General features: G+C 62.4%; 2 protein-coding genes across 3 annotated transcripts; one reads left to right on the forward strand and one right to left on the reverse strand.

Annotated features, from left to right (window-relative positions):
* Window positions 1-3,035: 3,035 nt before the first annotated feature.
* Window positions 3,036-13,055, forward strand: MAB21L4 (mab-21 like 4). 2 transcript variants are annotated; one of them, XM_010377017.2, is made up of 5 exons: window positions 3,036-4,337; window positions 8,012-8,237; window positions 9,595-9,748; window positions 11,089-11,445; window positions 12,556-13,055. In XM_010377017.2, exons 1-5 carry the CDS (start codon window positions 3,824-3,826, stop codon window positions 12,646-12,648), a joined length of 1,344 nt encoding a protein of 447 aa, XP_010375319.1. In that variant the 5' UTR covers window positions 3,036-3,823; the 3' UTR covers window positions 12,649-13,055. The 2 variants fall into 2 exon arrangements, with proteins under 2 accessions (XP_010375319.1, XP_010375321.1); XM_010377019.2 differs by lacking the exon at window positions 3,036-4,337 and adding an exon at window positions 7,511-7,896 and having other exon boundaries at window positions 8,007-8,237.
* Window positions 13,056-15,152: 2,097 nt separating this feature from the next.
* On the reverse strand, window positions 15,153-25,812 carry AGXT (alanine--glyoxylate and serine--pyruvate aminotransferase). Its single transcript, XM_010377020.2, has 11 exons — window positions 25,255-25,812; window positions 24,352-24,544; window positions 23,025-23,089; window positions 22,280-22,380; window positions 21,015-21,085; window positions 20,006-20,090; window positions 18,856-18,951; window positions 18,055-18,124; window positions 16,631-16,726; window positions 16,114-16,242; window positions 15,153-15,551 (listed from the first exon to the last, which is right to left on the reverse strand). Exons 1-11 carry the CDS (start codon window positions 25,483-25,485, stop codon window positions 15,444-15,446), a joined length of 1,245 nt encoding a protein of 414 aa, XP_010375322.1. The 5' UTR covers window positions 25,486-25,812; the 3' UTR covers window positions 15,153-15,443.
* Window positions 25,813-26,434: the final 622 nt, after the last annotated feature.

Genomic DNA, 26,434 nt, shown 5'->3' on the forward strand with positions numbered 1-26,434 from the left:
CAACTGGGTGTCCCGCATTTTATTCGCCACCCGGGTGCAGAGTTAGGCCACGAAGGGGAGGCCTCAGGGGCCGGGCGTGTGGTCTGGGAGTCGGGGAGGCTGCAGGGGCCGGTCGTGTGCTCTGGGAGTAGAGGAGGCTGAAGGGGCCGGGCTTGTGGTCTGGGAGTCAGGATGGGAGTTTGTGCCTCGTGGTGAGCATCGCCGCTTTATCCTGAAGCCCAGACGGGCCATGTCAGCGTGGAAACTGCTTCCCTGCAGAGGTGTCTGCATAAAGGGCGTCTGGTCTCTGGGCTGCTGGATTCTGTCTGAGAGCCTGTCTCCTGTGGATTCTTCACCGTCCATTGAGGACCTGGAGCCCAGGCTGGGCAGCGACTTGCTCAGGTCTCACAAGTCCGCTCAAGTCTGACTTTTCTGCATCCGCACCTGAGCCTGAGCAGGCCTGGCAGGTACTCTGGGCACCTTGGCTGAATCGGACCACAGCGTCCTGGAGAGAAGGGCCCGATGCAGAAGAAGGGTCTCCTTCCCGGAGTACTTCCGGCGTTGGTGGCTGGTGTAGAACACAGATGGAGACTCCCATCTTGGTTGCTTTTGCATCCCTGTCCCTGAGGCTGCACAGAGCTGTGTCTGCTGTTCCCGAACAGGTGGCTGGGCTAGGGGAGGGGCAATGAGCATAGGTCCCTGCAGGCAGCGTCTCTCGGCTGGGCTCCTGGCATGTGGTCGTGTGGGGCTGCTGACTGCGGCTGGCTGAGGAACGGCCACCTCCTAGTCCCCAGAACCTGTGAACAGGACCTCATAAAGCACAGGAGACAGTGTGGCCTTATGTGGTAACAGACTGAACTGTGGGTGAATTGAGACCTGTGGGATGAGGAGATTATCTGGGACAGCCCAGTGGCCCTAAATGTTCTCCCCAGTGTCCTTGTAAGAGAAGCAGAAAGAGATAGCACAGCTGCCCATAGGAGAGGATCACGTGAGGACGGAGGCAGCAGAGATGGAGAGACGTGGTCAAGGAACGCGGCTGCACTGGAGCTGGGAGAGGCGGGAGCCACGCTTCCCTGGAGCCTCTGGAGGGAGCTCGGCCATGCAACACCGTGCTCTTGGACGTCTGCCTCCAGAGCTGTGAGAATTTGCTTCTGTCATTTTACCTCCGCTGTGGTCTGTCACAGCCCCGGAAACGCCCCTGCTGTGGGCTGCAGCTGCATGGAGCCTCCACAGCTCAGGGTGCGCCCCTGGTGCTTCCCTCGCTTCAGCCCAGGGACTCTGTTCAGGCCGGAATGTGTCCTTCCCACCCCGCCTTTTCCAGCACATCTGGGACTTCCTGAAATACAAGATCCATGCTGTGGCCCTGAGCGCTGCTGAGAGACTCAATCAATGCCCATCTGAGCATTTGCGGTTGCCACGGGTGCCAAGGAACCCCTTCTTGAGTTGCCAAGGCCCCATGGCACGTCTGGTCTCTCTGACTCTCCCCACCCTCACCATGCTGCCCTCCTGGGGTCAGAGTTGGAGTCTTGGGTGCACTGTGGCCAGTGGTTGCCTGCAGGCCTCTGGAGCACTTGGCTCTTTGTGGTCAAAGCTGCCCAGCCGTCCAGGGCGGGCGCCCGCAACCCCTCCGTCAGCAGCGGCTCTCCTCTCTCTCGCACGGGTACGGCTTCCCAGGGACCACTGCCTGCCCACAGTTCCCTGGTGTGGTCCACATGCTCCTGTGTGCCAGGCACCATGCCCAGCTCTAGGGTACACTGAGGAATGTGACGCCATTCCAGCCACAGGAAACTCACCATGTCATTCGCCACCCACCAGAGGGGCCAAGGGGCAAGGATGGGGCCTGGCCCATCGGAGGCTCCGACCTCAGCTGGGGCACAGGTGGAGAGAGTGGGGTCCCTTGGGGCAACCAGCTGGGTTCGGCTCAGGAACTGGTGGGAGCCAGGAGGCCAGAGCCAGTGAAGGACAGGACAGGGTGTCAACCAGGACTGACAAGGGGGACAGCCAGGTGGAATCCCCTGCCGAGGAGAGGAGAGGGGGGCCTGGTCTTGGGCCCTTGGTGTTGACAGCAGCGGAGAGGGGGCTTTAGGGGCAAAGGGAGATGCAAAGCCTGGGGGCTGTGCCCGAGGGAGAAGGGCCCTGCTCTGTGGCTGCTGGAGGGAGCAGCTTGGGGCCTGAGGAGCCAGCCTTTCCCATGGCTTAGAGCCCCTGGGCACTTTGGGTAGATTGGGGTGGGGTCGGGGGTCTCCTGGGTGAATTCAGAACACTGGGAGGTTCCTGGGAAGGAGGAGCTGGGACACTGAAGGTGTCATCATCCACCTCCCCGCAGGCCAGAGTCCTGTGGAGACGGAGGACTGTGGCACACGGCTGTGTGTGGGGACCTAGGCAGGCCGTGGGTGAGGGCCTAGGACAAATGGGCCCTCGAACCTGAACAGCTGCCCTGGGGAGGGGGACACATACTCTAACCAACTCCAGTGAACAGGAGTGGGCCAGCGTGGAGGAGGGATATCTGTCTCTTGACCGTGGGCTATCCTGTGAGGAGGTGAGCTCCTTGTCCTGGGAGGCATGGAAGCAGAGACCCACTCACTGGGCTGCAGCCCCTCACAGGGGCTTTCAAGCACCAGGAAGCGAGTGGCTGTTGCCCCTGTCCCACCCCCCCGGGGTCGTGGTTCTGCCCACAGCTCTGACTCAGGTGCAGCTGCCCAGGGAGAGAGTGGCCCATGTGCGGTGGCTGCAGGGGCGGCATCTCCACGACGCCGAGTGGGGCCGTCTCCACGTTTGCTGTTTGCAGACACCCCTGCAGCTGAGCACCCAGCGCACCCAGCCAGCTGGCAGGGCCAAGGGTCGGTGGGGCGGCTCCCTGCTGGTTGGGACTTGCACGGCCCTGCGCAGGGAGGGGGCGGGGCGGGCAGGGTGCCTGGCGCAGGTGCTGGAGGGGGTGGTGGGGCGAAGTTCTCCACCTGGGTGAGGTGAAGCCACGGAGGCTGCTTCTCTCCACAACCAGATGAGCTCCAGTTCCCAGGCTAGGTGGGTGCCAGCTCCTCTCAGGTTGGAGGCCGGGCAGGGTGGGGTGGGGTGGGGACTGGTAGCCCAGGGGTCTGGGGCCCAGATGGCTGGACGCACAGCTGGGGCAGAGGCAGGAGCCATGCCAGGACTGTGGCCTGTGCACGTTTGAGGTGTCTTCCTTTAAGCCGGGCACAGGTGTCTGAGGGGAACATTGCAGAGACGCAGCCTCCAGGTTCCCCGCCTTCCAGGCAGCCTTAGAGAGTCCAGGGCTCCCCCACAGCGGGGTCTGGGCAGCCACCGCCCTGCCTCCCCTTTCTCACTGAGCCATGGGGTGCCTTGTGTTCCCTCCAACCTGGCAGGGAGGCTGGGGCAGGGGGGCCTGATCCAGAGACCTGGCCCCTGGGCTGTGGGGAGGAGGGTGGAAGGAGGCCCATCAGGAATACACACAGGCTCCCCTCCCAGGGACGGCGCAGTCCAGCGGCAGGATTTCTCCAGGGACCCCAAGCCTGGCTGGGACAGGGGCCTGGGCCTAAGACGTGAGAGCTCTTCTGATGGGAGGGAGGAGGGTAACCAAGCCCAGCCTCTGCCTGCCCTGCACGGCCCCTGTGACATTCCCAATTGCTGGGGACTGACTCACCCCCACTTCAAAGGCCTTAAATAGTTCAGCTATTTAACCTGCCGCACTGTGCTGTCACTCTGGAATTCTGCTCTGCGGGAGCTGAGGCCCCACCTGCAGACCTGCTGCTTACCTGGGCAGGTGCCTCCTCCCAGCCCATCTGCACAGCCGGCCTGCGGAGCCGTCCTCAGGGGCCACTGGCCCTCACCTGCCACCACTGAAGGGATGCCTGCCCCTGCTGTCCCCACCTCAGCCATGGCCGTGCAGGTGCCCCTGTGGCACCACTACCTGCAGGCTATCCGGTCCCGGGAGGCGCCGCGTGCCCAGGACTTCCAGCGCGCAGAGAACGTGCTGCTCACGGTGCTGGAGCGCGTGCATGCCCTGGACCCCCGCTTCATCGTGGACTACTCCCGCGGCCTGGAGGCCTTCCAGTTCGCCCTGCGCTCCTCTGAGGACCCGCTGGACATGGAGGTGCCCCTGTGGGTGGATGCCGAGGCTCTACTGATTGAGGAGCCAGAGGCCACCCAGTCGGAGGATGTCCCTGAAGTATGCCGACTGGGCGTGCCCAGGGAAGGGGCTGGCCTGGAGCGGTGGACCACCGACGATATCTTCACTGCCTCCTCGGAGAGTGACGCCAAGTGCCGTGGACACATTGTGCCCAGCAAGGTCCTGTGTGTCCTCAAGGACCTGCTGGTGGCAGCCATCGTACACTGCAAGCACCACAGTCTCATCAGGCCAGGTACAGGCACAGCCCACTGCACGTGTATCTGTGTGTACCGAGGGGCTGCTGTGTGGGTGCTCACAGGGCTGTACCTGCTCACTGTGTGGGTGTCTGCGTGCAAGTGTATGAGTGCACGTGTGTGATTGCCGTGTATGTGCACACAGGGTGGCGACTGTCTTCTGTGTGTGACTGCATGCACAGGCGTGTGCACGTGTGTGACACTGTGCAAGTGTGAACAGCATCTTGGGGCACAAAAGTCGGGGGACCTCACTTAGGTCTTCCAGCTCCAAATGCCTCTAAAGACAGATGATGTGTTCCGTGTGGTGTGTGTTTGCACGGTGGTTTCCATGGCTGCCGCTCGTCCAGTGGCTGGAGTCCGGGGCAGCTGCTTTGCTGGTGGATTTGCAGGAGGGTCCTTCACACAGCTGCGGGCCGGTGGCTCTGCTGCCTGTCACAGCCTGTGACCTCAAGGATCCTCGAGGCCGTCCCACGCCCACTTCCAGTGTCTGGTCATGTTGCACCAGGTGGGAGGGGTGTGTGTGTGCCTGCCTGCGTGCACATGAGTGCAGGGGTGTGAATGCGTGTGCATGTGTGTGTGCATGTCTTATCAGCTTGTGGCTGAGTTGCCTATTGGTGTCTTGAACCCCAAGTGGGCTCTGAGGCTGGGCTTCTGCATGGACCAGGGGTTGGCCTCAGTCTCTCCTCTGGGACTTTTTGTTTGTTTATTTGTTTGTTTTTGAGACCGAGTCTTACTCTTTCGCCCAGGCTGGAGTGCCGTGGTGCAATCTTGGCTCACTGCAACCTCCGCCTCCCGGCTTCAAGCGATTCTCCTGCCTCAGCCTCCCGAGTAGCTGGGATTACAGGCATAGGCCACCACGCCCAGCTAATTTTTGTATTTTTAGTAGAGATGGAGTTTCACCATGTTGGCCAGGCTGGTCTTGAACTTCTGACCTCAGATGATCCGCCCACCTGGGCCTCTCAAACTGCTGGGATTACAGGTGTGAGCCACCGCGCCTGGCCCAACCTTTGGGGCCCTGTTGATATGATCCAGGGCAAGTCTGAGCCCAGGGCTCCTTCAGCAGGGGCTGCCTTGACAGCGAGGGTGGCTGAGAGAACTGGACTTGGCCTGTGCAGGGGCCAGGATGATGGGGACCCTGAGTAGTGCAGCCATCCTCCGGGGGATCAGGTTGTCCTGGAAGGGAACTGGGGACTGGAACAGAATTTGTCACATGTGAGTCACCACAGTCCTCATAGGACTTTGTTGCCTCGAATCACCTCTCTGGTATTCATCTGACCCTCATGTCCTTCGTGAGGTCAGCGGGTGGGGTCAGCTCACCTTCGCGAGAGGCCGTGACCTGCTTGGGGCTGCCCAGTGCTGGGGCCTGCCTGGAGGCAGGGGTACCTTCTCTGAGTTCTGGGGAAGGGTGTGCTGCTGCCGCCGCACACAGCCAGACCTCCAGTCTGCATACTGGAAGGCCAGGAGGGTGGATTCTAACAGAAGCCCTCCCCAGACCTGTCTGGTGCCCTGGGATGAGTGACTGACCTGACCTCTGGGGTGTCAGCTTCTGGTGCTCCCAGCCAGCCCTCACCCTGCCCCTGGCCCCTCGGGCTTCCTGCCCCAGCATCTTCTGAGCCTCTAATCATGCAGACTGTGGGGCGGGTATTTCTATCTTCTTGCCGACCTCACCTGGCCCTGTCCCCACCTGTGAGACAGGCCCACCCAATGGGGTGAGCAGGAGGCTGTGCCAGGCCCTGAGTCGTTAGGATTAAGTCTAAGCTGCCAGGCTCCTCACACCCCCAGAGTGCGCTCTGAGAAAGCCGACCCGATACTGCAGGCCGCGCCCACGGCCCCTGAAGCCGCGCTGGGCTGGGCATGCAGGGACATTCCAGGCATTGTTTCCTGACACTTACCTTAAAAGGGAAGTGGCAGCCTGGGTGACAGGGGTCAGGCTGCCCCCACCCTGGGAACCGGTGAGACCAGCCCAGGGCTGTGGCCTGTGGCTGGGCTGGTGCAGTTGTGGCTGCCTTCCAAGCTGCCACGTCATGGGCAGCAAGCGTGTGTGGGCCACGGCAGATGCAGTGTGTGGCCACTAGAGGCGGCTCTGAATGGCAGGCACCTCAAATGCTGGATTGGGGGGGCCTCCTTCTCTTTCATTGATGGGAACTGAGGCCCCTGTGGGATGGGCTGCCCAGGCAGCAGAGCCAGGGTTGCCCTGAGGTGTGTCCCAGAGGTGTCCCTAGAACTGCCCCGCGGGAGATTGTGGGTGCTGAGGTCCCACACAGCTGGCACCAGGCTTCCTCTGGGAGGGCCCCAGGGCGGTGGGATGGGGGGAAGGCAGGCCCCATGCTCACTCGTGATGGAGACCTTTCCCAAGGCACATGCCAAGATTCCCTTGGGGACACGCCAGCATTCTGCCTGGGCCCCGCTCCCTGTGACCTGGGCACCCCAGCTGGACAGTGCTGGGGAGGGGAGGGGCGGCCTCTCCCCTGGACCCTGGGCCAGTGTTGGGCGGGGGCCGTGCCGGTGTCTGCAGTCACCCTGAGTGACACCTCACCCTCTTCATTCTCAGGTATTAATTTGTTTTGGGGGGGTTGGGTGACTGAGGCAGAGGTCAGAGGGCCCCTGGATTCACCAGAATGCCCCCAGCCCCAGCCCAATGACACCCTGGAACGGGCCCTCCGGGGGCTCTGGGCTCCATGTTAGGGAAGTGGGCACTGGGCTGGGCCCCGGGTGGGGTCTGAGTAGGGAAGGGGGTGGGAAACCTCTTGGCCAGAATGTGCCCCCCGTGGGGTGACAGAGGCCATGGGGCTCTCAGGCAGGGGCTCTCTGGGAAGCGTAGGACCCAGACCTGGTCAGGAAGAGCGGCTGAGCTCTCGCTGTGAGCCTGCTGGCCTGGGCAGCCCAGAAACACAGGTGGCCAAGCTGGCTCCCCACGACTGGCGGCCGCCGCCGCCTCTTCTCTCCATGGGAACTGAGTCCCGGCCTGGGCCTGTCCCTCCTGCCCCAGCTGCCCTCATCGCGTAGACTGGTCCGCTAGCTGGGTCCAACATGGGGTTCCTGTGCATGCAGTTGATTTGAGTGGAGGGGGCTCTCAGGGAAGCTTCCAGGGGCAGGGGTAGGGGGCATGGGGAGGAGGAGGCAAATTCTGGGGAGGAAAGGCCTAGCCTCGCTCCACCCTCTCCAGTTCTGGAGTGGGAGCCCTGTGGCCCCAGCCTGGACTACTGCTGCCTCCTTCCCCGCAGAGAAGGCAGCAGAGACACCAGGGCCATCGTCAGAAGGTAGGGGGCTGGGGCAGAGCGAGCAGGCTTAGGAAGGCCTGGGAAGGCACAGCAGGCGTGGTCCTGAGGTACGGGGTGAGGGCAGTGCCTGGCAAAGGAAAACCTCACGTCGGACGCTGCTGTCATCACTGATGCTGCAGGTCGCTGAGCTGACAGTTGTGCCGAGGATGGTCACCAGTGGCCATCTCCTCACTCATGGCATGGTGGCCAGCTCCTCACTCGGCTGAGGTCCAGGGATGCACGCAGGTGTCCAGGGTTGGGGAGCTGCAGCCTGCTGGTGGGGGCCAGCAGAGAGGGCTGCAGGGGAGAGGTGATGAGGGGCAGGAGCCAAGTTGGCAGCAGGAGGAGGGCTGTGGAGTGTCCTGGGCGGCTGAGGCGGGTCGAGGAGGAGCGTGTGACTTGGGTCTTTGCAGGTTCGCTGAACGCAGCCAGCCTGAGGGAGGAGCAGCTCCACCTGTCCTTGCTGGTGTCCAGCGGCTGGAGAACAATCAACTTCCACGTTGTGCCCGTGGTGAGAAGGAAGCTTGGGGTGCCTGCCCTGGAGGGGGCCCAGCAGATGCCTGGGTTCCCTGAGGGCAGCTTGAGAAGGATCCTCAGCCAAGGGGTAGACCTGGTGCCGGCCAGCACCCAGCTCTGGAGGTAGGTGCACCCTCCCGGTCACAAGGTTCCTGGGGAGTGGGCAGGAAGGTGCCACTGCCCCCATGCTCCCCCGGCCCCAGCCAGGAGCATCTGCAGGGTCCTCCATCTGCCTCTGCCCCCATGGGCACATGTGTTCCACTGAGATTACTGGGGTCTCTGGCTGTAGGGAGGGTGGAGATGTGTCCTCTCCCAAGTAGAAAGGGGCCTGGTGGCATCTGACGCTGGGTGATGAGAGACCTGGCTGCCCTAGATGGGACCGTCCACTACCCAGCTTTTGCTTGGGGCAGGAAAATAGCTGAGAGGTCAGGCAACCTGTCCAGGCAGGAGGGTTCCCAGAGAAGTTGAGAGGGTCCCCACACAATGGGGGTGCGTCCACATTGGTGTCTGTGAGAGGAAGGAAAGGGGCACTGGGCAGAGGCTGAGCTCCCCTGGAGACCTGGCCAGGGACCTCACCCCATCCAGACCTGACACCGCTGCAACAGCCCCTCGGGGTGGCTCACACCCCCTCACTCGCTGGAAGGATGGTCGAATCCACGCTCATCAGTGGGGGGCTTTGCAAAGCTGGTCATGCCCCTCCTGTGGATTTCCCCAAAAGAGAAAGGCTCGGCGGAGCGCCAGTCACCTGCCCTGCATTCCCGCTGACCCGTTGGTGCAAGGCAGGGGCGGTGTCCAGGCTTGTGGAATAACTACCTGTCTGCCTGCCAAGGAAGGGGAAGGGCTGGCTGGGCAGAGTCATTTTTGCAATTAAATGGGAAAATGACACTTTTGGTGCTCCACGTCCCATAGACTTGGGGGAGACACTGGGCGCATGACTGTCCTCTGTTGTGGCTCCGTGAAGGGTGGGCCCATGAGGGTGCGGTGCCAAAGCTCCACCACCTCACCCCATCCAGCACGCGCACAGCAAGTCCTCTGGTATGAGCTGCTCCGAGCTATGGGCATTGGCGGGGCTGGGGTGTAGAGCAGAGATTCTGAGCCCATCGTGTGGTCACCACTGGAGGCTGCTGCCCTGGGCTTCCTGAAGGGGCCATGGGTGGAGCTGTCACACCCCCGGGCTGGGTGGCTCCAACCTGGGCAGGTCTGAGAGGCACCTTCCTGTCTACATAAAGGGCCGGGTTGGCCTGGAGGCTCCAACCTCCCTCTGTATTCAGGGCCAGGGAGTCTCCATGAAAAGCAGGCGTGCACACTGCACAGCTGATGACCGCAGCTCCCGAGAAGCCTGGGGTCCAGGTTGGGTCCCACCAGCAGACGCAGCACAGCATGACCCCGGCCAGGGCCTGAACCTCCGGGGCTCAGGAGCTCCCCATGCTGGGGGCCAACAGCGGCGGGGGCTGACCCAGTGCATCTGTCTGGGCCCCAGGACCTCCACTGACTACCTGCTCACCAGGCTGCTGGGGGAGCTGGGCTCCCTGCAGGGCCATCGCCTGGACAGCCTCTCCATCCTCGACCGGGTCAACCACGAGAGCTGGCGAGACGGCGGCCAGACTGACGGCCTGACCTTTGGCCACCTGAAGGTACCCAGGGCGGGACTCAGGGGGGTTGTCTGTCAGCAGGGCCCAGGGGTAGGTGCACCCAGGCGAGTCCCTCCTGTCAGCCCTGACTGGTGGGCAGCTGGTATGAGCCCTGAGTCGGAGTTGGGGGAATTCTGAGGGCCTGTCCAGGTTCTGAGATGAGGCCGTGGCTCATGGGGGTCATGGGAACGTGGCCGCAGGTGCTGTGGTGCTGCAGGCTGGCCTTCGCCATCCCTGGGCCATGACCTTGGCGGCCCTCCTGGCCCTGGGACACTGTTGGGTAGAAGCTCAGGGTGGGGCCTCACAGAGCCCAGTGTTCCTGCCCAGTGAGCCTCCTCCCAGTGTCTGGGAGTGTCACCGGTTGGGACACCTCCCTCTGGGGTTCCCAGGAGAGCCCAGGCACACCCCTGTCTCTGCTTCCTGGGCCACAGTGCCATTCTGCAGAGCTCTGTCCTGGGGCTTTGTAGTGTCAAATGCTGAGAAGAACAAGAAACAGGCAGGGGCCAGGGACTCCAACCTACCCCAACCCTGAGGAAGCAGGTGCCGTGCTGTCTTGGGGTGTCTGCTCGGCTGGCCGCTCCCTAGAGTGCGTAGCTGGCCGGGCGCCGCTCCACAGATGGGGCTGGCCCCTCCACCTGGCTCAGTGTTGAGGGAGAGGTGCCCCTTCTGGTGTTGGGAATCCCCAGGTGACCTCTGGCCACGCCCTCTCAGGCCTCCACCTGACCTGGAGCTTCCAGCCCCCCTTGAGGTCGGATGCGTGGTGGTTCTGAAGCCCCAAATTCAACTGCAGGGTGAGGGGGCGGTAGAAGAAGAGGGTTTGAAAAGCCACTGTGGGACAGGGCCTGGGGCAGGATGGAGGGGAAGGGTCTCTGGGGCTGCCCAGGTCTGTGGTTCAGGCCAGGGGTCGTGAGCACACAGACTAGGACTGTGACAATGCTATGGGCCCGTTGGGTTGGGCTGTAGGGGGTGAGTAGGAGCTCAAAGCAGCAGAGGGAAGGAGAGAAAGGCCCAGAGGATGCTGAGAGCTGCAGAGGCCCCCAAGGGAGGTCCTGGGGGGTGAAAGGAGGAGCTGGGGTGGGGCGCCAGGGCCAGAGCCAGACAGGGGAGGAGAGAGAGGGGGTTCATGCCTTCGGGAGCCAGCAGGCTGAGGGCAGCGGGTGGGAGGGGCCTAGGACTCTGACTGGGACGTGGAGGGGAGGGCGCACAGTAGGGAGAAGTGCGGGTGGGAGCAGGGAGGGGCAGCCAGGGTGAGGGTGGTGGGAGTGCAGGGTGGGAGTGCAGGGTGGGAGTACAGGGTGGGCCAGGTGGGACAGGAGGCCAGGGATGACCCTGCTGTCCCGCAGACGGTGCTGCTGTGGGCCTCCGTGCTCTTCCCAGCGCCCGAGGACTGGGCAGAGCTGCAGGGCGCCGTGTACCGCCTGCTGGTGGTGCTGCTCTGTTGCCTGGCCACACGGAAGCTGCCCCACTTCCTCCACCCTCAGCGCAACCTGCTGCAGGGCAGCGGCCTGGACCTCGGCGCCATCTACCAGCGCGTGGAGGGCTTTGCCAGCCAGCCTGAGGCAGCCCTGCGTATCCACGCCACCCACCTGGGCCGCAGCCCCCCGCCGCGCATCGGCTCCGGGCTCAAGGCGCTCCTGCAGCTGCCGGCCAGTGACCCCACTTACTGGGCCACTGCCTACTTCGACGTCCTGCTGGACAAGGTGGGTGCTGGCCACGGGAGCCTTGGGCAGGCCCAGGGGCGTGGGAGGGTGGGGGCGGAGCCCTGGCCCAGCTCCCTGCCGACTCTTTCCCGGGTCAGTGGCCCCAGGAATGCTGAGGCCAGGTCAGGGCTCAGATGGAGAGCGTCTGTGGGGACGTGTGATGTCTGGGGGTCACACGGGCCATGGGTGGGTCCCCTCAGGGCCTGGGGTTGCTCCCTGGAACCAGGGCAGTGGGTCTGACCCTGCTTCCGTTTCCCACCAGAATTGCCCCCCAGCTCACACTTGGTAAATGCTCAGAGCCCCAGCTGCCCACCCTGGAGTTCCATTCCTCGTGAAGGGCTGTGGCCTTACCTGGGCCCCACAGGGAACATTTTTTTCTCCCTGGACTCAAGAATCCACAGCCATGCTCCTTGGGACCCTGTGTCCCTTGGGCCACTTCTCATGGGTGCCTGGACGCTCCACCAACTGTCCCTCCCTGTGTCCCAGGCTCTGCCACCTCTGCCAAGCCTGCCCAGAGTCCACCCTGCTCCTCGCCCAGGGCCCAGCCCTCACCCTCATCCCAGGAACAAACACGGTCTCCTTCCAGGGCACACTGGGGGTTTCTCAGCCACCCTCTCCCGTGTCCTAGTCACAGTGAGGCCACAGGGTAGCTGCCCTCTGCTGGGCATCTCCTATCCTATTTTAGCAAACTTCTGCCTATTGCGATGCTGATGGCCTCCTGGGGTCTCCCCTCATGCCCAGCACTTAAGAATTTTTACCCCAGAGCCTGCAGATTAGGGGGCAAGGGCCATGCTCTGCTCTCAGCAGACCTGTGTGGGCAGGGTGGGGTGAGGGTGGGGTGGTCGCCAGAGGCAGGCTTCAAGCAGCACCCCGTGGGGCCTCCTCTGTGCAGGCCCACGCCAGGGCACCGTGTGTGAGACGGGGCTCAGGAAGGAGCAGAGGCCGGGGCCGCTCTGCTTCTGGGATGCCCATCCAGGCAGATACCCGGGACAGGAAGGCCCGGCATGGCCCAGGGACGGCCAGTCGTTCCGTGCTGTGCTCTTGGCCCTGAGAGCTGATCGTGGGCTCCGGGGTCCTCGTAACCCTTCTCCCCTGCAACCCTGCCTGTAGTTCCAGGTCCTCAACATCCAGGATAAAGACCGCATCTCTGCAATGCAGAGCATCTTCCAGAAGACCAGGACTCTGGGCGGCCAGGAGAGCTGAGCTGGGCCACCTGGTCTTGGCCACCTGTTCTCGGCTGCCTGACAGACTCTGCACTGCGCCATGGGAGGCTCCTGGGACATTTGGAGGAAGGAATGGGCTTCTCATTGAGGGGGACAGTGGAGGGATTTTGTCCCCAGGAGTGGTCTCTCAGAGTCTTTCAGTGCCTGGTGGGGCATGGCAGCCCTCTTGGAGCACCTCCTCCCTGGGTCAGGGCCTAGATGCGGGTGCCAAACTCCACGTGGTGCATGTTGACCCAGCCACATGGTGTTGTTAAGCAAACAGCCTCGGCAGGAGACCTGGAGCTGAGGGCTTGGCCCTGCCTGCACTGTGTGCCATTCCTTGGAGAAGAAATGCTGTATATTTGGTCTTGAAAAAATGAATGTGCTGGGTATACACAGCAGAAAGGGGACTCTCCACTTTTTGTATATCTGTGTGGAAAGTATTTCCCCTAGAAGTAGAAGAGGCTCGTGTGCAGACGGATAATTTTGAGTCTTCTCCATTCTCTGTGAAAGACCCCCCCTTCCCCAGCCATCCCCCACTCCTACCTTGTTCTTAGAGCAAACTAAAGGCAACTGAGGGTGCACACACAGCCATGAGCCCACCTGCCAAGGACTAGTCCCATCTGCTTCTTCTTGTCCCCGTGGAAGTGGCCCCTGATACGGTTTGGATCTGTGTCCTACCCAGATCTCATGTCGAATTGTACTCCTCAGTGTTGGAGGAGGGGCCTGGTGGGAGGTGACTGGATCATGGGGGTGGATTTCTCCCTTGCTGTTCTCCTGATAGTGAGTGAGTTCTTATGAGATCTGGTTGTTTGAGTGTGTGGGTCCTCCCTCTCCCCTTTTGCTCTCTTCCTCCTTCTCCGGCCATGTCAGATGTGCCTCCTTCTCCTTCACCTTCCACTTTGACTGTCAGTTTCCTGGGGCCTCCCAGCCATGCTTCCTGAACAGCCTGCAGGATTGCCAGTCAGTTTCCTGGGGCCTCCCAGCCATGCTTCCCCCACAGCCTGCAGGATTGCGAGTCAGTTTCCTGGGGCCTCCCAGCCATGCTTCCCGCACAGCCTGCAGGATTGCGAGTCAGTTTCCTGGGGCCTCCCAGCCATGCTTCCCCCACAGCCTGCAGGATTGCGAGTCAGTTTCCTGGGGCCTCCCAGCCATGCTTCCCCCACAGCCTGCAGGATTGCGAGTCAGTTTCCTGGGGCCTCCCAGCCATGCTTCCCGCACAGCCTGCAGGATTGCGAGTCAGTTTCCTGGGGCCTCCCAGCCATGCTTCCCGCACAGCCTGCAGGACTGTGAGTCATTTAAACCTCTTTATTCATTACCCAGTCTCAGGTAGTTGTTTACAGTAGTACAAGAACCTCCTAATACATCCTCTCTCTCTGATGTAAGGTGTCCTCTCCTGGCATCTGATGCCACCTCCACTCTGTCCTTACCATTCTGTGTCCCCCGCACCTCACATTCTCTCATCAGCCCAGCACTGCCTGCCTGCAGCCGGTGACCTGCATGGGTCCTGCCTGTTGGACATTTCCTGTTCTCCACCTCTGACCTCTCAGGGGCATTTACCCCTCAGTGCCTGAGCCGCAGCTCACACCCTAAGCTCTTGGAGGGAACCTGCAATTCATGCAGCAGCAGCTCCCTGGAGCCTCCTCGAAAGGGACTTCTGGCCATCTGCCAGAGAAAGCGCACACTCACAACAGGAGATGCCCAGGCCCCTTGAAGGCTGCAAGATCCAGGGCCTGAGCCGACACCCAAGGGGACACAAAATGCCATTGCTCCTCCCCCGTTAGAATGGGGGCTGGTGGAAGGGCAGAATCATGGCTCCCACCTGATTCCTAATGGAATGGAAGGGCAGGTGAATCACTTGAGGTCGGGAGTTCGATGGAGACCAGCCTGGCCAACATGGTGAAACCCCATCTGTACTAAATAATACAAAAGTTAGCCGGGCATGGTGGTGCGTGCCTGTCGTCCCAGCTAATCCAGAGGCTGAGGCAGGAGAATCGCTTGAATCCGGGAGGCAGAGGTTGTAGTGAGTTGAGATCGTGCCACTGCACTCCAGCCTGGGCAACAAGAGTGAAACTCCATCTCAAAACAAACAAACAAATAAATAAATAAATAAATTAAAATATGCCAGGCTGATCTATGGCCACAGAGGCCAGGCAGTCCAGGGGTGGGCACTGGCTGGACGGGAGCATAGGGGACCTTCCATTGGAGGCTTCCGCGTGTCATGGGCTCAGGTCCTGGCTGCGTGCTCTCGAGCACGCAGGTGCCCTTGTCCGTGAGAGGGGTCTCCAACCAGCCCTGTGGGCCGTGTGGTTCACCTGGAGGTGATGCGTGTGGACATTTGGGGGTGTGACATCTGGGGCTAGAGTGTAGTGACGGCACCTCCTCCAGGAGAGGATCTACCCTGTGGGCTCCAGGATGAGGAGTGTCCCCCTAAAGTCCACAATCAGGCAGCTGAAGGAGCAGAGATGCTCTCCTGTCAGACTGTTTCACAGACCATCCCACACAGTGAGGAGAGGTGGCCAGGCCCTTTATTAAACATTCCCGGGAGGCTCATGGCCGGGGAACTGCCACTCATTTGGAAGGCACTGGGTCCTGCGCCCAAGTGGACTGTTTCCAGGAGGTGCTGCTGGAGGGAAAAGGGCTGCCTGGGACCAGGGAGGCTGCCTGGTTCTGCCTCCCGGGCTGGGTCAGTGGCTTGCCTGTCCCCAGGCCTGGGGGACCTTGCAGGGTCTGTTTGCTCCTGATCCTCCTGATCCCTTGGGCTGGTCATGGGCCGGGTGTGTGCCAGCCGGCAGGTCACAGCTTCTTCTTGGGGCAGTGCTGCAGGGCCGCCCCCAGGGCCTCCGTCACGCGGTCCACATTCTCGCGGGTGGCATTGCGGCCCAGCAGGCCGATCCGCAGCACCTGGGGGGCACGGGCCAGGCCGACGTCAGCCTCCCGCCTGGGACCCACCTGACCCTGACCAACGGCTGGCCAGAGCCAGGATGGGCTCTCCTGAGCAAGGACCACCCACCCAGTGTCCATGAGGGGAGCTGAGAGCCCCGTACAGGTCGCAGAGGAGGCCCCCGAACACCCAGGCCAGGGCAGGCTCTCCTCCCTCTGCACCCGCAGCCATACGGGAGGGCAGGGTGGTGCAGTGAAGGCCCCTCCCCACTGCCACTCAGAGACACAGCCGGACCCAGGTGTGGGGCTTCCCGGCTGGTTCCAGGGTCTGCTCAGAGGGAAGGAAGGACGTTCCGAGTGGAATCACAAAGGCTGCACCTGGTGACCTCAGCAGGCTGGGGTGGGAGCAGGGGAGACAGGACGCACTTTACTGGATACCCCTTGGAGAGCAGACCCTTCTGGACGCTCCTCGGTCTGGGCTCTTGGATGACCCTGGCCTCCCCCAGACCTGGTGCACAGTCCTGCTCAAGGAGGGGTGGTGGGTTTGGTTTCTGCCAAAGGCCCTCGAGGCACTCCCTCTCACCTTCCCCGTGGAGGGCCCGAGGCCGCCTATGATCTGAATGTCGAAGTGGTCCAAGACGTAGCTGACGATGTCTCTCCAGTCATAGCCAGCAGGCACAGCTACAGCAGTGACCGTGGGCAGCCGGAGCGCCTGCAGGAGGGACCTGGCTCAGTGAGTGGGTGAGAGGCCCTACACGGGCCTTCGTGACAGCTCTTGGCTGGGGCCATCTGCCCTGGTTTCAGGCTACAGAGGAGCCGGGGGAGAAAGGGCTGGGGGAGAGCAGGGTCCCCACCCTTCAGGAGGCAGTGGATGGGCAACTTCCTACTGGGAGATCACAGGCCGTCCTGAGATCTGGCATCAGAGGCTGGGAGCTGTGACTTCATGGCTCCTGTCGATACTGCTCCCTGGACCTGGGGCCACACCACCCGGCAGCCGCCCCCTCTTCTCAGGAGCCAGTGTCCCTCCTGAGGGAGCTGGGCAGGAGCCCCTCATCCTTCCCCATGGGTGCAGGGCTGCCCACTGCCAGGGGCCTCCTTACCGGGTCCTTCACGAAGAGCTGCAGCCCCAGCGCCTGCAGGCGCCTGTGCAGATACGCTGTGGCCTCGCGGTGCTGGCGCCAGCTGTTCTCCAGGCCCTGAGTGGAAGATGGCACCAGTGGGCAGTGGCATGGGTGGGGTAGGCAGGAAGCCCCGCCCTCTGTGGTGCAGGAGGAAAAACCTGACTCTGCGGGCCTTGGTGCAGGGGAGCACCTGGAGCTCCCCGTTTGGCTTTGCCCAGGAGCAGGGCCTGGGACTACCCCAGGGCAGGAGGAAACATCTGGGTCTGGGAGAGACAGAGGAGGGGTCTGCGAGAGACGGGGTGGGGGGTCTGCCTGTGGCCCCGGAGGAGAGGAGGGGAGAACGCCTTGCAGGGGGGAGGGGGTTGAGCAGGGAGGGGAAGGGTTGTTGGGCTACACAGGGCTGGGGTGGATCAGGGCCAGGGCTCAGGCTGCTGGCTTCCAGGCCCCCTGTCCTCTCATGGCCGGCTCCCCGACCTGGCATCTTCCCCAGAACTGCTCCTGTCTCAGCTCCGGACAGGTGAGGGGTGGTCTTCCCAGCCCTGGGCCTCTCAGTGTCATCACCTCGGGTCCTCCCGGTCTCCAGCCACCAGCTCCCATGGCCACCCCAGGTGGGTCCCCCGGGGCAGCAGCTGCTCTCTACTCTGGCCCTGGCCTGTCTTCCCTGAACACGTGCCCCTGCAATCCTCACTCTGCCAGGTCCCCACGCCTCCACCCTTGACTGTGCCCTGGTCCTGTTCTCTCCCTTCTCTGCCTGACTCACAACCCCCACCCACCTTTACAACGCTAGAGCCTCTCCCTGTGTGAGCGCTTGACCCTTCGCCTTCCCCCAGGGGTGCGGGTGGCATCCAGCTTACGGGGGTACCCTGGCACTAACCCAGCCCTAGGCAGTGGCTTTATGAGTGGACCCAGGAGAACTAACATGGCGGGCACGGCCTTGCAACCTCACGGGAAGCTTACTGCAGCCTGGGCACCCTTCCTGGACTCTGGACTGGTGGCTGGCAATGGGCCCTGTGGGACACAGGACAAGCCTGCAGGACCTTCCAGTCCCTCACTTTACATCCATGCCCACCTATCCGCAGGCTGCATGTCTCTGGCCCCTTCGGCGGCCTCCCCTTCTCTGAGCCCGCCACTCACCGGGCCTCACTTACTGCTTCACACGGCAGTGGAATGGTTGGGAGCGTCCACACTTGCCCCATTGCTGCATCTGTCCCTGGGGCTGTGTCCTCCCAGCCCTGCCCACAGCCAGTGCGCCCGGGGCCCGTCCTCTCTCCCCCCCACTGAGGGCCTCTCTCAGGCAGGCTCCCTTCTCTCTGTGCACCAGGAATGGTTTCTTCTCTGCAGGCCATGCCCTCGACCATCCAGCCAGTGGCCCTATCTCCTCCTGTGGAGTGCAGCCCACGCACCTGTTCCGCAATGAGGGCCAGGCTCTCTCTCAGGCCGTACAGGCTGATGACGGGGATCGTGTGATGGTACCTGGAAGATACGAGGGGGCTTGGTCCAGCACCATGGGCAGGCTCGGGGGCAGACGGGGCATTAGCTCTGTCTGCCCCAGCCCCAACAGCCCAGGCTCTCTGAGCACAGGCCAGTATCCCCCACAGAGGAGTCTCATCTGGGTTCAGAACTGTGGACTGGGAAGGCAGCTTCATCTGCCAGAGAGAGCATGGCTCTATGTGGGGCCCGGCCAGGATGCAGTGGGTGGTACAGAAGCAGAGACACGCACCACCGCCACCCTGCTGAGCCCCTCAGGCCCAGCGTGCCCACGAAGCCAGCACTGGCCCTCTGTGCCCACTGGGCTAGGGCAGCTTTCCTGGAGCCTTGTCCCTGTGTGTAACATAAGGGGCCTTGGGTTTATGGTCAAGGTTGTCTTTTGAGAGGGGGTAAACTGAGGCCCAGGAGTGGGGAGATATGGCAGGGCCAGGTCCAAAGTGCCCGAGGATGTGCTGGGACCTCTGAGCGGCGGGGACAGTGTTTGTGGAAGGGGCAGTGGGGGCCATGCCCTTGCCCAGAGCCTCGGGGCAATTGAGGAATGGGGAAACCCAGGGTGGGGCATTTGACTGCCTGATGCAGGTGAATTCTGGGACTCCAATTGGGGTTCCTGCAGCATGAAGGTGGGGGGCTCGGAGAATCCCTGAGTGCACTGAAAGGTCAGCGTCCCCCCAGCCAGCCATGCCCAGCCCCCCCACACCTTCCCGTCCCTGCCTCACATCCTGGGCTGGTCGTCACAGCCCCAGAAGTTGGCCAGCCACTTGATGTCCAGGTAGAAGGAGAAGGGCTTCGTCTTGCGGGAGTACATCTTCTTTCTGGGGAGGAAAAGCAGCCTGAGCACCGGCCCCTCAGTTTGGGCTGAAGGCCGGAGCAGTCTTGCTGGCTGTCCTGTTTCACAGGAGTGAGGTGGGGTGGGGCCCCCAGGAGGGCCTGCCCCAGCTGCATTTGTACTCAGGGGCCAGTGTGAGACCGGGCAGGTCCTGGGTCCCTCAGCTGTCCAGTCCCGCTGGCCCTTGGACCCAGCCTGCACCTCTGCCCATGTGGGTGTGACCCTGCGGGGGGCACCGAGGCCAGCTACCTCCATTCGGTGTGCCCCTTTCTCTCCCCCAGCCCTTCCTACAGGGTCAGCCTTCATTTCTCACATCATCCAAAGGTGACTGCTTTCGGGCCCCAGGGCACACTGGCCAGGCTTGAAACTTTAAATATGTCCATCTCTACAACTCCAAGTTGGTGGGCCAGCCCCAGTCTCTCCCCAGGCTCCTGACTCACACCCAGCCGCCTCCTTCACCCTCCCCTGTGGTCCAGCGGGCATCTCAGACTTCCCATGTCCAACACCGAATTCCTGACTTCACCCCAAAGTCCTCTCTGCTCTGGGGAACGGCACCTCCAGTTGCCAGGCTGCAGCTGGATGTGAACCGCCTGTGAGGCCTGGCCCTCTTCCCCCACCCCTGCCTGGCCTGGCTCGGAATCTGGACACCAGGAGCGGGAGGTGAGATTGGGACTGCAGGGGGCACCATGTGTGGTCCACGTTGTCCGTTGGGGCAGCCCCTGGAAGCCGAGCCAGGGTGGGTCAGGGTGCTGGGCCCCAGGCCCTCAGTTCTTTCCTGGCCACACCTTGGTGTGAAGATGGGAACTTCCAGAGCAGTGGACTCTGCACCCTGCACATGCCCACGGCCCTCCCCTCGCCTGGCCTCCCACTCCCCGTGAACGCAGTGCCTTTGGCCTCCCGGAGGGTGGGCAGAAGAGTGCCAGGTGCTGGAGGAGCCTGGGGAGCCCTTCCAGCCTGGCTCCTGCCCCTCCTGCCTCGGGCCACCTGAGCTCCCTGCAAGCCCAGCCCTGCACAGAGGTGAGGGTCTGTGGGTCACTCACTTGGCCTTGTCACTGAAGGAGATGAATGAGGTGCCTGGAGGGGCGTTCAGGACCTTCTGGGAGCCTGAGTACAGGATGTCGATGCCTGTAGATGGGTGGTTTGCTTGGGATGGGTGAGCCCCACCACAGGGCAGGCCAGTCCAGTGGGGTGCCTGCCTAGCTAATGGGCTGGTGGGCTACGACCCCACCAAGAATCCGTACATGATGGGAGGGGAGACATGGAAGGGAGTCCTGGGTTTGAATCTCAGCACTGCTGCATGGCAGCCATGACCTCAGGCCTGAGCCTTTTAGTGCAGCTTCTCCCTCCACTGTGCTGGTCCCCAGGGACAGCCCTGCCACCCCTGGCACCATGTCCCTGGGTCCCTCCCCAGGTCCCTGCTTTCAGTAGTAGTTTGAGGATCAGCCCAGAAATCCCTCCCTTCCTGCCTGAGATCTCCCAAATCAGGAGGGGCTCTGCAGAAACAGAGAGGCTCCCATGGAGTGGGCGGGCAGGCACCGCAGTGGGTGCAGGGTGCAGGCTCTCCCCCGTAAACGATGGGCACAGGAGGCTCCTTGGTCCCCTCGGCCGGCCTGGCTGAGGTTCCCTGCAAGGTGATCCTGTGCAGTGGTGCTCACTGCTATGGGCAGCCTGGCGGGGTGCAGGGTGGATGTGAAACTGAGCCTCTGGGGGTTGGCAGAGGGGTCCCCTACACCTGATTGACTGGAGCCCTGGCTCTTCCTCTTCCCACTGCTTCTACTACAGCTCTGGGGCCTCTCAAATGTCCCCCACCAGCTATCCCCCCTGCCAGTCCCCATGCCTGGATCTGAAAGCTCAGTGGAAACACTGGGGTGCCGGGGTAGTTCATGGAGCTGCTCTTGCCCCGGTAAGGAGTGAGAGTTTCCCTGGGCCTGGTGGAGATGAGGCCGAACCCGCAGTGTTGGCTGCCAGACGCGCGCTTCCAGCAGGGCTTCCTGCACGCGGAGCCCCTGGCTGCTTGGGCTGGGTAGGGCCCTCAGAGCACACCCTTACCTTGCTGGTCCATGTAAAGAGGGGTCCCACCCAGGGATGCCACCGAATCCACCAGGAGCAGGCACTTGTACCTAGAGAGGGGGGATGGAACAGAGGGCCGCAGGTGAGGCAGGGGCAGCTGGAGGGCTTGGGCCCCAGCCTGGATGGGGTTTCTGAGCCTCAGGCTGGTAAGAAAGGGGGGTGCCTCCCACCTATACCCCAGGAGTTGGCCAGTTGCCTTCTCCTGCCTGTCAGGATCCATCAGGACCTGTGGCTCTTCCTTTTCCAGCCCTCATCATTGGAGCAGAAGGAGCTGGGGGAGTGAGGGAGCATCACGGCCCTGGTGGGACCCAGCTGCAGGGCACTGCGGCGGTGCTGAAGAGGGTCAGCCGGGCAGTCTGTGGTTCCCCAGGGACAGCAGGCACATGAGGGCCTGTGTGGACCCCAGGGACCAGGGTGGCACCAGGCTGGGCCTCCCTCTGCCAACAGCTGCTCGGCCCAGCCACTGGCCAGAGTCCAGGGCCGGAGGGGACAGAGTCCCGGAACAGCACAAACAGCAGCACCGCGAACTCTCACCCTCCGAACTCTCACCCTCCTCCACCTTCATGTTTTCTTGTAAAGAAAAAAAAGATACAGAAAGTATCTCGTGCTGGCTGCAGGTGGGGACGGCCTGGGTGTTGCTGAAGCCAGCCAGGTGATGTTTGTGAGCTTTATTCATGGCCACGGTCCATGCAGCAAGCTGTCCGGGCTGGGGGCCCTGCTGAAGGATCCTCCCTGGCCGTGGAGTTTCTCTCCTCTGTCCTGTGCTCAGACCTGCCGACCGGACCGCTAGGTCCCGAGGGGCTCTGTCCCCATTTCTCAGGAATCCCATCTGACTCCTTTCAAGGCCCTGCCCTGTGCACCCCCATGTGGGGGTGAGGGAGGCTGGAGGAGGGAAGTGGAGGGCATCAGGCAGCTTTAGTGCCCTTGGAATCTCGGGGCGAGGTGGGGACAGGCCCTGGCAAGATCTGGAGGTCTGCGCCAAGCCCTCTTCAGTCATGCGGACAGAGGTCAGTGGGCACCGTAGGGGCACTCGGCCAGGGAGCACCTGAGCCTGCCCCGGGGCCTGGGGGTGTCTTTAGACTCAGCCCAGAGCAAAGAGGACCTGGGAGGTGCTTGCACCCCACACCATGTGACAGGCCGAGGTGGGGACCAGGGGCAGAAGCGCCAGAGGGACCAGTACCTACCCCTCCCCACAGCCTGGCTCTGAGCTGTGCTCCTGCCCACCGCCCTGGGGCCAGGTTCACCTGTGGCAGAGTTCCCCGAAGCCGTCAAGGGGCTGCAGCACGCCGGTGGACGACTCCCCGTGGGTCAAGAACAGCAGCACCGGCTTGTGCTGGGCCAGGCCCTGGGGAAGCAGGGATGGCTGCAGGCGAAGCTCAGAGGGGCAGGGGCCAGGACCCCCCCAACAAACCCCCCATGGGTGGCGCAGCTCCAGGCAGGAGGGGCTGGGTGTGCTTCAACCCCTCCCTGACAGTGTGCATGCGAGGAGGAGGCTGGGGCATCTCCGATTTGGGAGGAGGGCTTTTCCAAGAACAGGACTTTTGTGCAGAGATGGAGGAAAGGTGGCCCCAGCCTGCTGCCCGGCCTGTGAGGGCTGTTGCTAGATGGACGGAGTCCCCACACTCCAGGTAGGTTGAGGCTGACTTCAGCCCATAGGGTGGAGTATCCTGAGTGTCAGGGTCATGCTCTGCAGCCCTGACCACAACCCTGCCTCCTGCCTCCAGCCCCTCTGGCCCTGCCCACAGGACCAGGCTCCTGACTCAGTTTCCCTGCCAGACAGAAGCCTCCCTACCAGTCTTCCCACCATTCCCAGGTAATGGAGCCTCCCCTGTGGCCACTCAGGAGATGCTAGGATGGGCTGAGGGCCAGCCATGGGCCCAGCCTTCCGGCTCTGATCCCACCCCCTGGCTGGCCACTTCCAGGCAGCCTATGAGCCAGCATGCCCCCCAACCTCCTTCCAGACCTGACCCCCACCCGGGGTCTCCCTACCTCCTCCACCTCCTGCAGTGTGTAGTGGCCTCCAGGGTCCTTGGTCATTGGGTGCACTCGGGCTCCTGGGTGCGGGACAGAGTGGGCTGTGAGTGTCCCGCACACATTGCAGAAGCCAGTGTTGGGCACCCGTGGCCCTGCTGAGCAGGGGGGCCCTGTGAGGGCTGGATCCCACCCTGGCTGCCTGAAGAGGAGGGTGCACTCTGCCCAGTGAGAGCCTCTCTGTGTGTAGAGCCAGGGCCATCTTGACCCCCGACTGTTGGAGCCAAGGCTCCTGGGGTGCTCTTGACAGAGCTCAGCTCAAACACCCTTTCTCAGGTCACACTGGCCAGCACCTCCCCAAGCAGAGTGAGCTCCCGGGGGTCGGGGCCGCACCTGGCCCAGGGCTGGCACAAGGAGTGCACCTGGCCCAGGGTTGGCACACCACTGGTGTGGTGGATGACAGAGTGAAGGATGAGGGGTGAGTGAGGAAGCAGTCTTGCCCTCTGTTGGAGCTGGGGACTTCAGGAATCAGGCCCTCGTCCCCTCCTTCTCTCTCCCCTATCCTGTGTGCTGTTCGTGGCCAGGGTTGTGGGAGGGGAAGAACCTGCAGCGGAGGGTACAGAATGGGGACAGGGGAGGCCATATACCGCAGGCATCTGAGCCTGGGTGCCCTGATGTCCACTTGGGGTCCTGGCCTCTGCCGACCCTGGGTCCCCTTGAAAAGTCTGTGGACTTGGGATCGGGACCCTCTTGGCTGTGGCGGTTGGTTGAGTATTAACCAGCGTGGCCATTGTGGAGCTGGCCAAGCCGATGTCCCTCAATGCCACAATCAAGCACTAAACCCAGGGCACACTCCTGCTCCTGTCTCTCCCAGAAAAGTGTACTCCAGAGGCAAGTACTCTGTCCATACCTCCGTATTTTGTAGATCACATCAAGGTTCCAGAAGGGGGGCTGCTGAGATTTGAGGGGAGGCTTCAGCTTCTGAAACCCCACCCTGTCACAGAGCAGAGCTGGTGCCTGGGGCCCTGGACAGCAGCTCTCAGGAGTGTGTGCTGGGACCAGAGGCTTCCCTGCAGTGCCATCCCCCACGCGCTCCAGAAACAGCTCGAGGCGACTGGAGGGATCGGGGCACCTGTGCTACTCCTAGCCCTATCAGAGTCAGGCTCCATGAGTGCCCTGACACCACCTGGAGGAGGCAGTGGGCTGAGAGGAGGTACGTGCGTGCAGGGCCACAGGGTGGGTAAGCGCTCACCCAGGGACAGGGCCGCCAGCTTCAAACAGAGGGAGACCAGGGAGGCCTTGAAGGATGGAGCCAGGGCCGTCCCCACCTGGCTCTCTCCCTTACCCATGCGCTCCCCGACGTCCATGGCTCGCTGCCCCCAAATGCCATTGACCCCGACCAGGAAGGAATCCCCAGGCTCCAGCACATTGACCAGGGCGGCCTCCAGGGCACAGTGTCCGGAGCCAGTGATGACCAGTGTGAGCGGGTTCCTGGTCTGGAACATGTACTGGATGCCTTCCTTGATCTCATCCATGATCTGCGTGTGTGTGGGAACAGGGTGAGACCCAGGCTCCCCGCCCTCCGAGGCAGGAGGGGCAGGAGCCAGGCTGGAAGGGCCTCCCCAGGCTCCTCCAGCACCTGGCACTCTTCTGCCCACCCTCCGGGAGGCCAAAGGCACTGCGTTCACGGGGAGTGGGGAGGCCAGGCGAGGGGAGGGCCGTGGGCATGTGCAGGGTGCAGACTCCACTGCTCTGGAAGTTCCCAGCCTCACACCAAGGAGTGGCCAGGAAAGAACTGAGGGCCTGGGGCCCAGCACCCTGACCCACCATGGCTCGGCTTCCAGGGGCTACCCCAATGGATAACGTGGACCACAGATGGTGCCCCCTGTCTGTGATCTGTGTGTGGCTGGGTAGAGGGTGAGACCCAGGCTCCCCGCCCCCCCATCTGTGATCTGCCTGTGTGTGGGAACAGGGTGAGACCCAGGCTCCCCGCCCCCCCTCGTCTGTGATCTGCGTGTGGCTGGGTAGCGGGTGAGACCCAGGCTCCCTGCCCCGCTGTCTGTGATTTGCGGGTGGGAACAGTGCGAGACCCAGGTTCCCGGTCCCCCCTCGTCCGTGATCTGTGGGTGGATACAGGGTCAGACCCAGGCCCCCGCGAGTGAAGAGACAGTGACCTCTCCCCTCGTCTGTGATCTGCGGGTGGGAACACAGGTGAGACCCAGGCCCCCGAGTGGCCCCCCGCTCCTACCTGGTACATCTCCTTGTCCATTGGCCCGATGATCTGCATTCCCCCGGCCGACATGATGCGAGGAGCCAGGTTGGAGGGACCGGGCCCCAGCAGGAGCCGCTTGGGGATGGAGAGGGGCTTGAGCAGGGCCTTGGGCGGGGGCACCAGCAGCTTGTGAGAGGCCATGGTCTGCACCCAACCTGCCGCTTGGGGACCTGGGTCTGCACTGGACTTGACCAGAGCCTGTAACATTTCCCGGTAGGCGGGACACAGAGGTGAGAGGTGAGGATTGGTGGACAGGCTTCCACGGCAGCCCTGCCTTTTGCTTTTGTTCCCTGAGCCTTATCTGTGCTTGTCCTGCGGGTCAGGGTCAGGCAGCAGGGGACTGAGCCCTCAGGCAGAGGGATCCTCCAGGGCTGAGTGACAGAAAAGCAGCGTGTGACAAAGGTGTCCTCACCCCAGCCCTCCTCGCTCACCCTCTGAGTCCTGCACGTCCAGCCCCTCCGATCCTGCTTAGCTCAGAGGTCAGAGAACTGTTTCTTAAAGGGCGGGAGCACAGATCGTCGAGGCTTTGCAGGCCCTGTGGTCTATGTTGGAACAACTCAACCCTGCCGTGTGCTTGCAAAGCAGCTGCCAGTGGTCTGGGCGTGTTCCCATAAATCTTTATTTACAAAAAGCAGTGGCAGGCCAGACTGGGCCCATGGAGTGCAGTTTGCTGACCCTGGCACAGCTGATGGGAAGGCTTGTGAACCAAAAATAAAATTTGAAGACCTCCCGGCAACCGTCTGAACGGGCTTCCCTGTCCGCCGCGGCACTCTAAACTTTAACCTGGAAGACGTTCGGCCATGCCACAGCATCCCCCGCCAGCATTAACATCGACGCAGGCCTTAAGTCTGATAGGAAGCGTTTACCATCTATTTTCTCTCTAAAGCCCGCTACCTGGAGGCGCCGTCGGCTCTCCACAGCCTCTATTTCATAACCCAGACACCCCTTTCTGCTGATACAAACTCTTCAATCAGTTGACAATCAGAATATGTTTAAATCTCCCTATGACCTGGAAGCCCCCAATTCGAGTTGTTCCAGCCTTCCAGATGGAACCAACATTCGATCGATGCTCATGTCTTCCTAAAATGTATAAAAGCAAGCTGTGCCCCCATTACCTTGGGCACTTGTGGTCGGGGTGCACCCTTGAGCGTGGCAA

This window comes from Rhinopithecus roxellana, chromosome 14, assembly GCF_007565055.1.
Source record: "Rhinopithecus roxellana isolate Shanxi Qingling chromosome 14, ASM756505v1, whole genome shotgun sequence".
In the NCBI taxonomy this organism is placed as follows: domain Eukaryota; kingdom Metazoa; phylum Chordata; class Mammalia; order Primates; family Cercopithecidae; genus Rhinopithecus; species Rhinopithecus roxellana.

Bases quoted from the DNA above. Each gene is read 5' to 3' on its own strand.
- AGXT (XM_010377020.2), bottom strand. From the start codon at position 25,485: ATGTTACAGGCTCTGGTCAAGTCCAGTGCAGACCCAGGTCCCCAAGCG. The intron at 24,545-25,254 runs GTAGGAGCGGGG...ACACACACGCAG, and splicing joins TGGACAAGGAGATGTACCAG to ATCATGGATGAGATCAAGGA. The intron at 18,125-18,855 runs GTGAGGCAGGGA...CGTATCTTCCAG, and splicing joins TGTGACGACCAGCCCAGGAT to GTACCATCACACGATCCCCG.
- MAB21L4 (XM_010377017.2), top strand. From the start codon at position 3,824: ATGCCTGCCCCTGCTGTCCCCACCTCAGCCATGGCCGTGCAGGTGCCC. The intron at 4,338-8,011 runs GTACAGGCACAG...GGGTCTTTGCAG, and splicing joins CCACAGTCTCATCAGGCCAG to GTTCGCTGAACGCAGCCAGC. The intron at 11,446-12,555 runs GTGGGTGCTGGC...CCCTGCCTGTAG, and splicing joins TCGACGTCCTGCTGGACAAG to TTCCAGGTCCTCAACATCCA.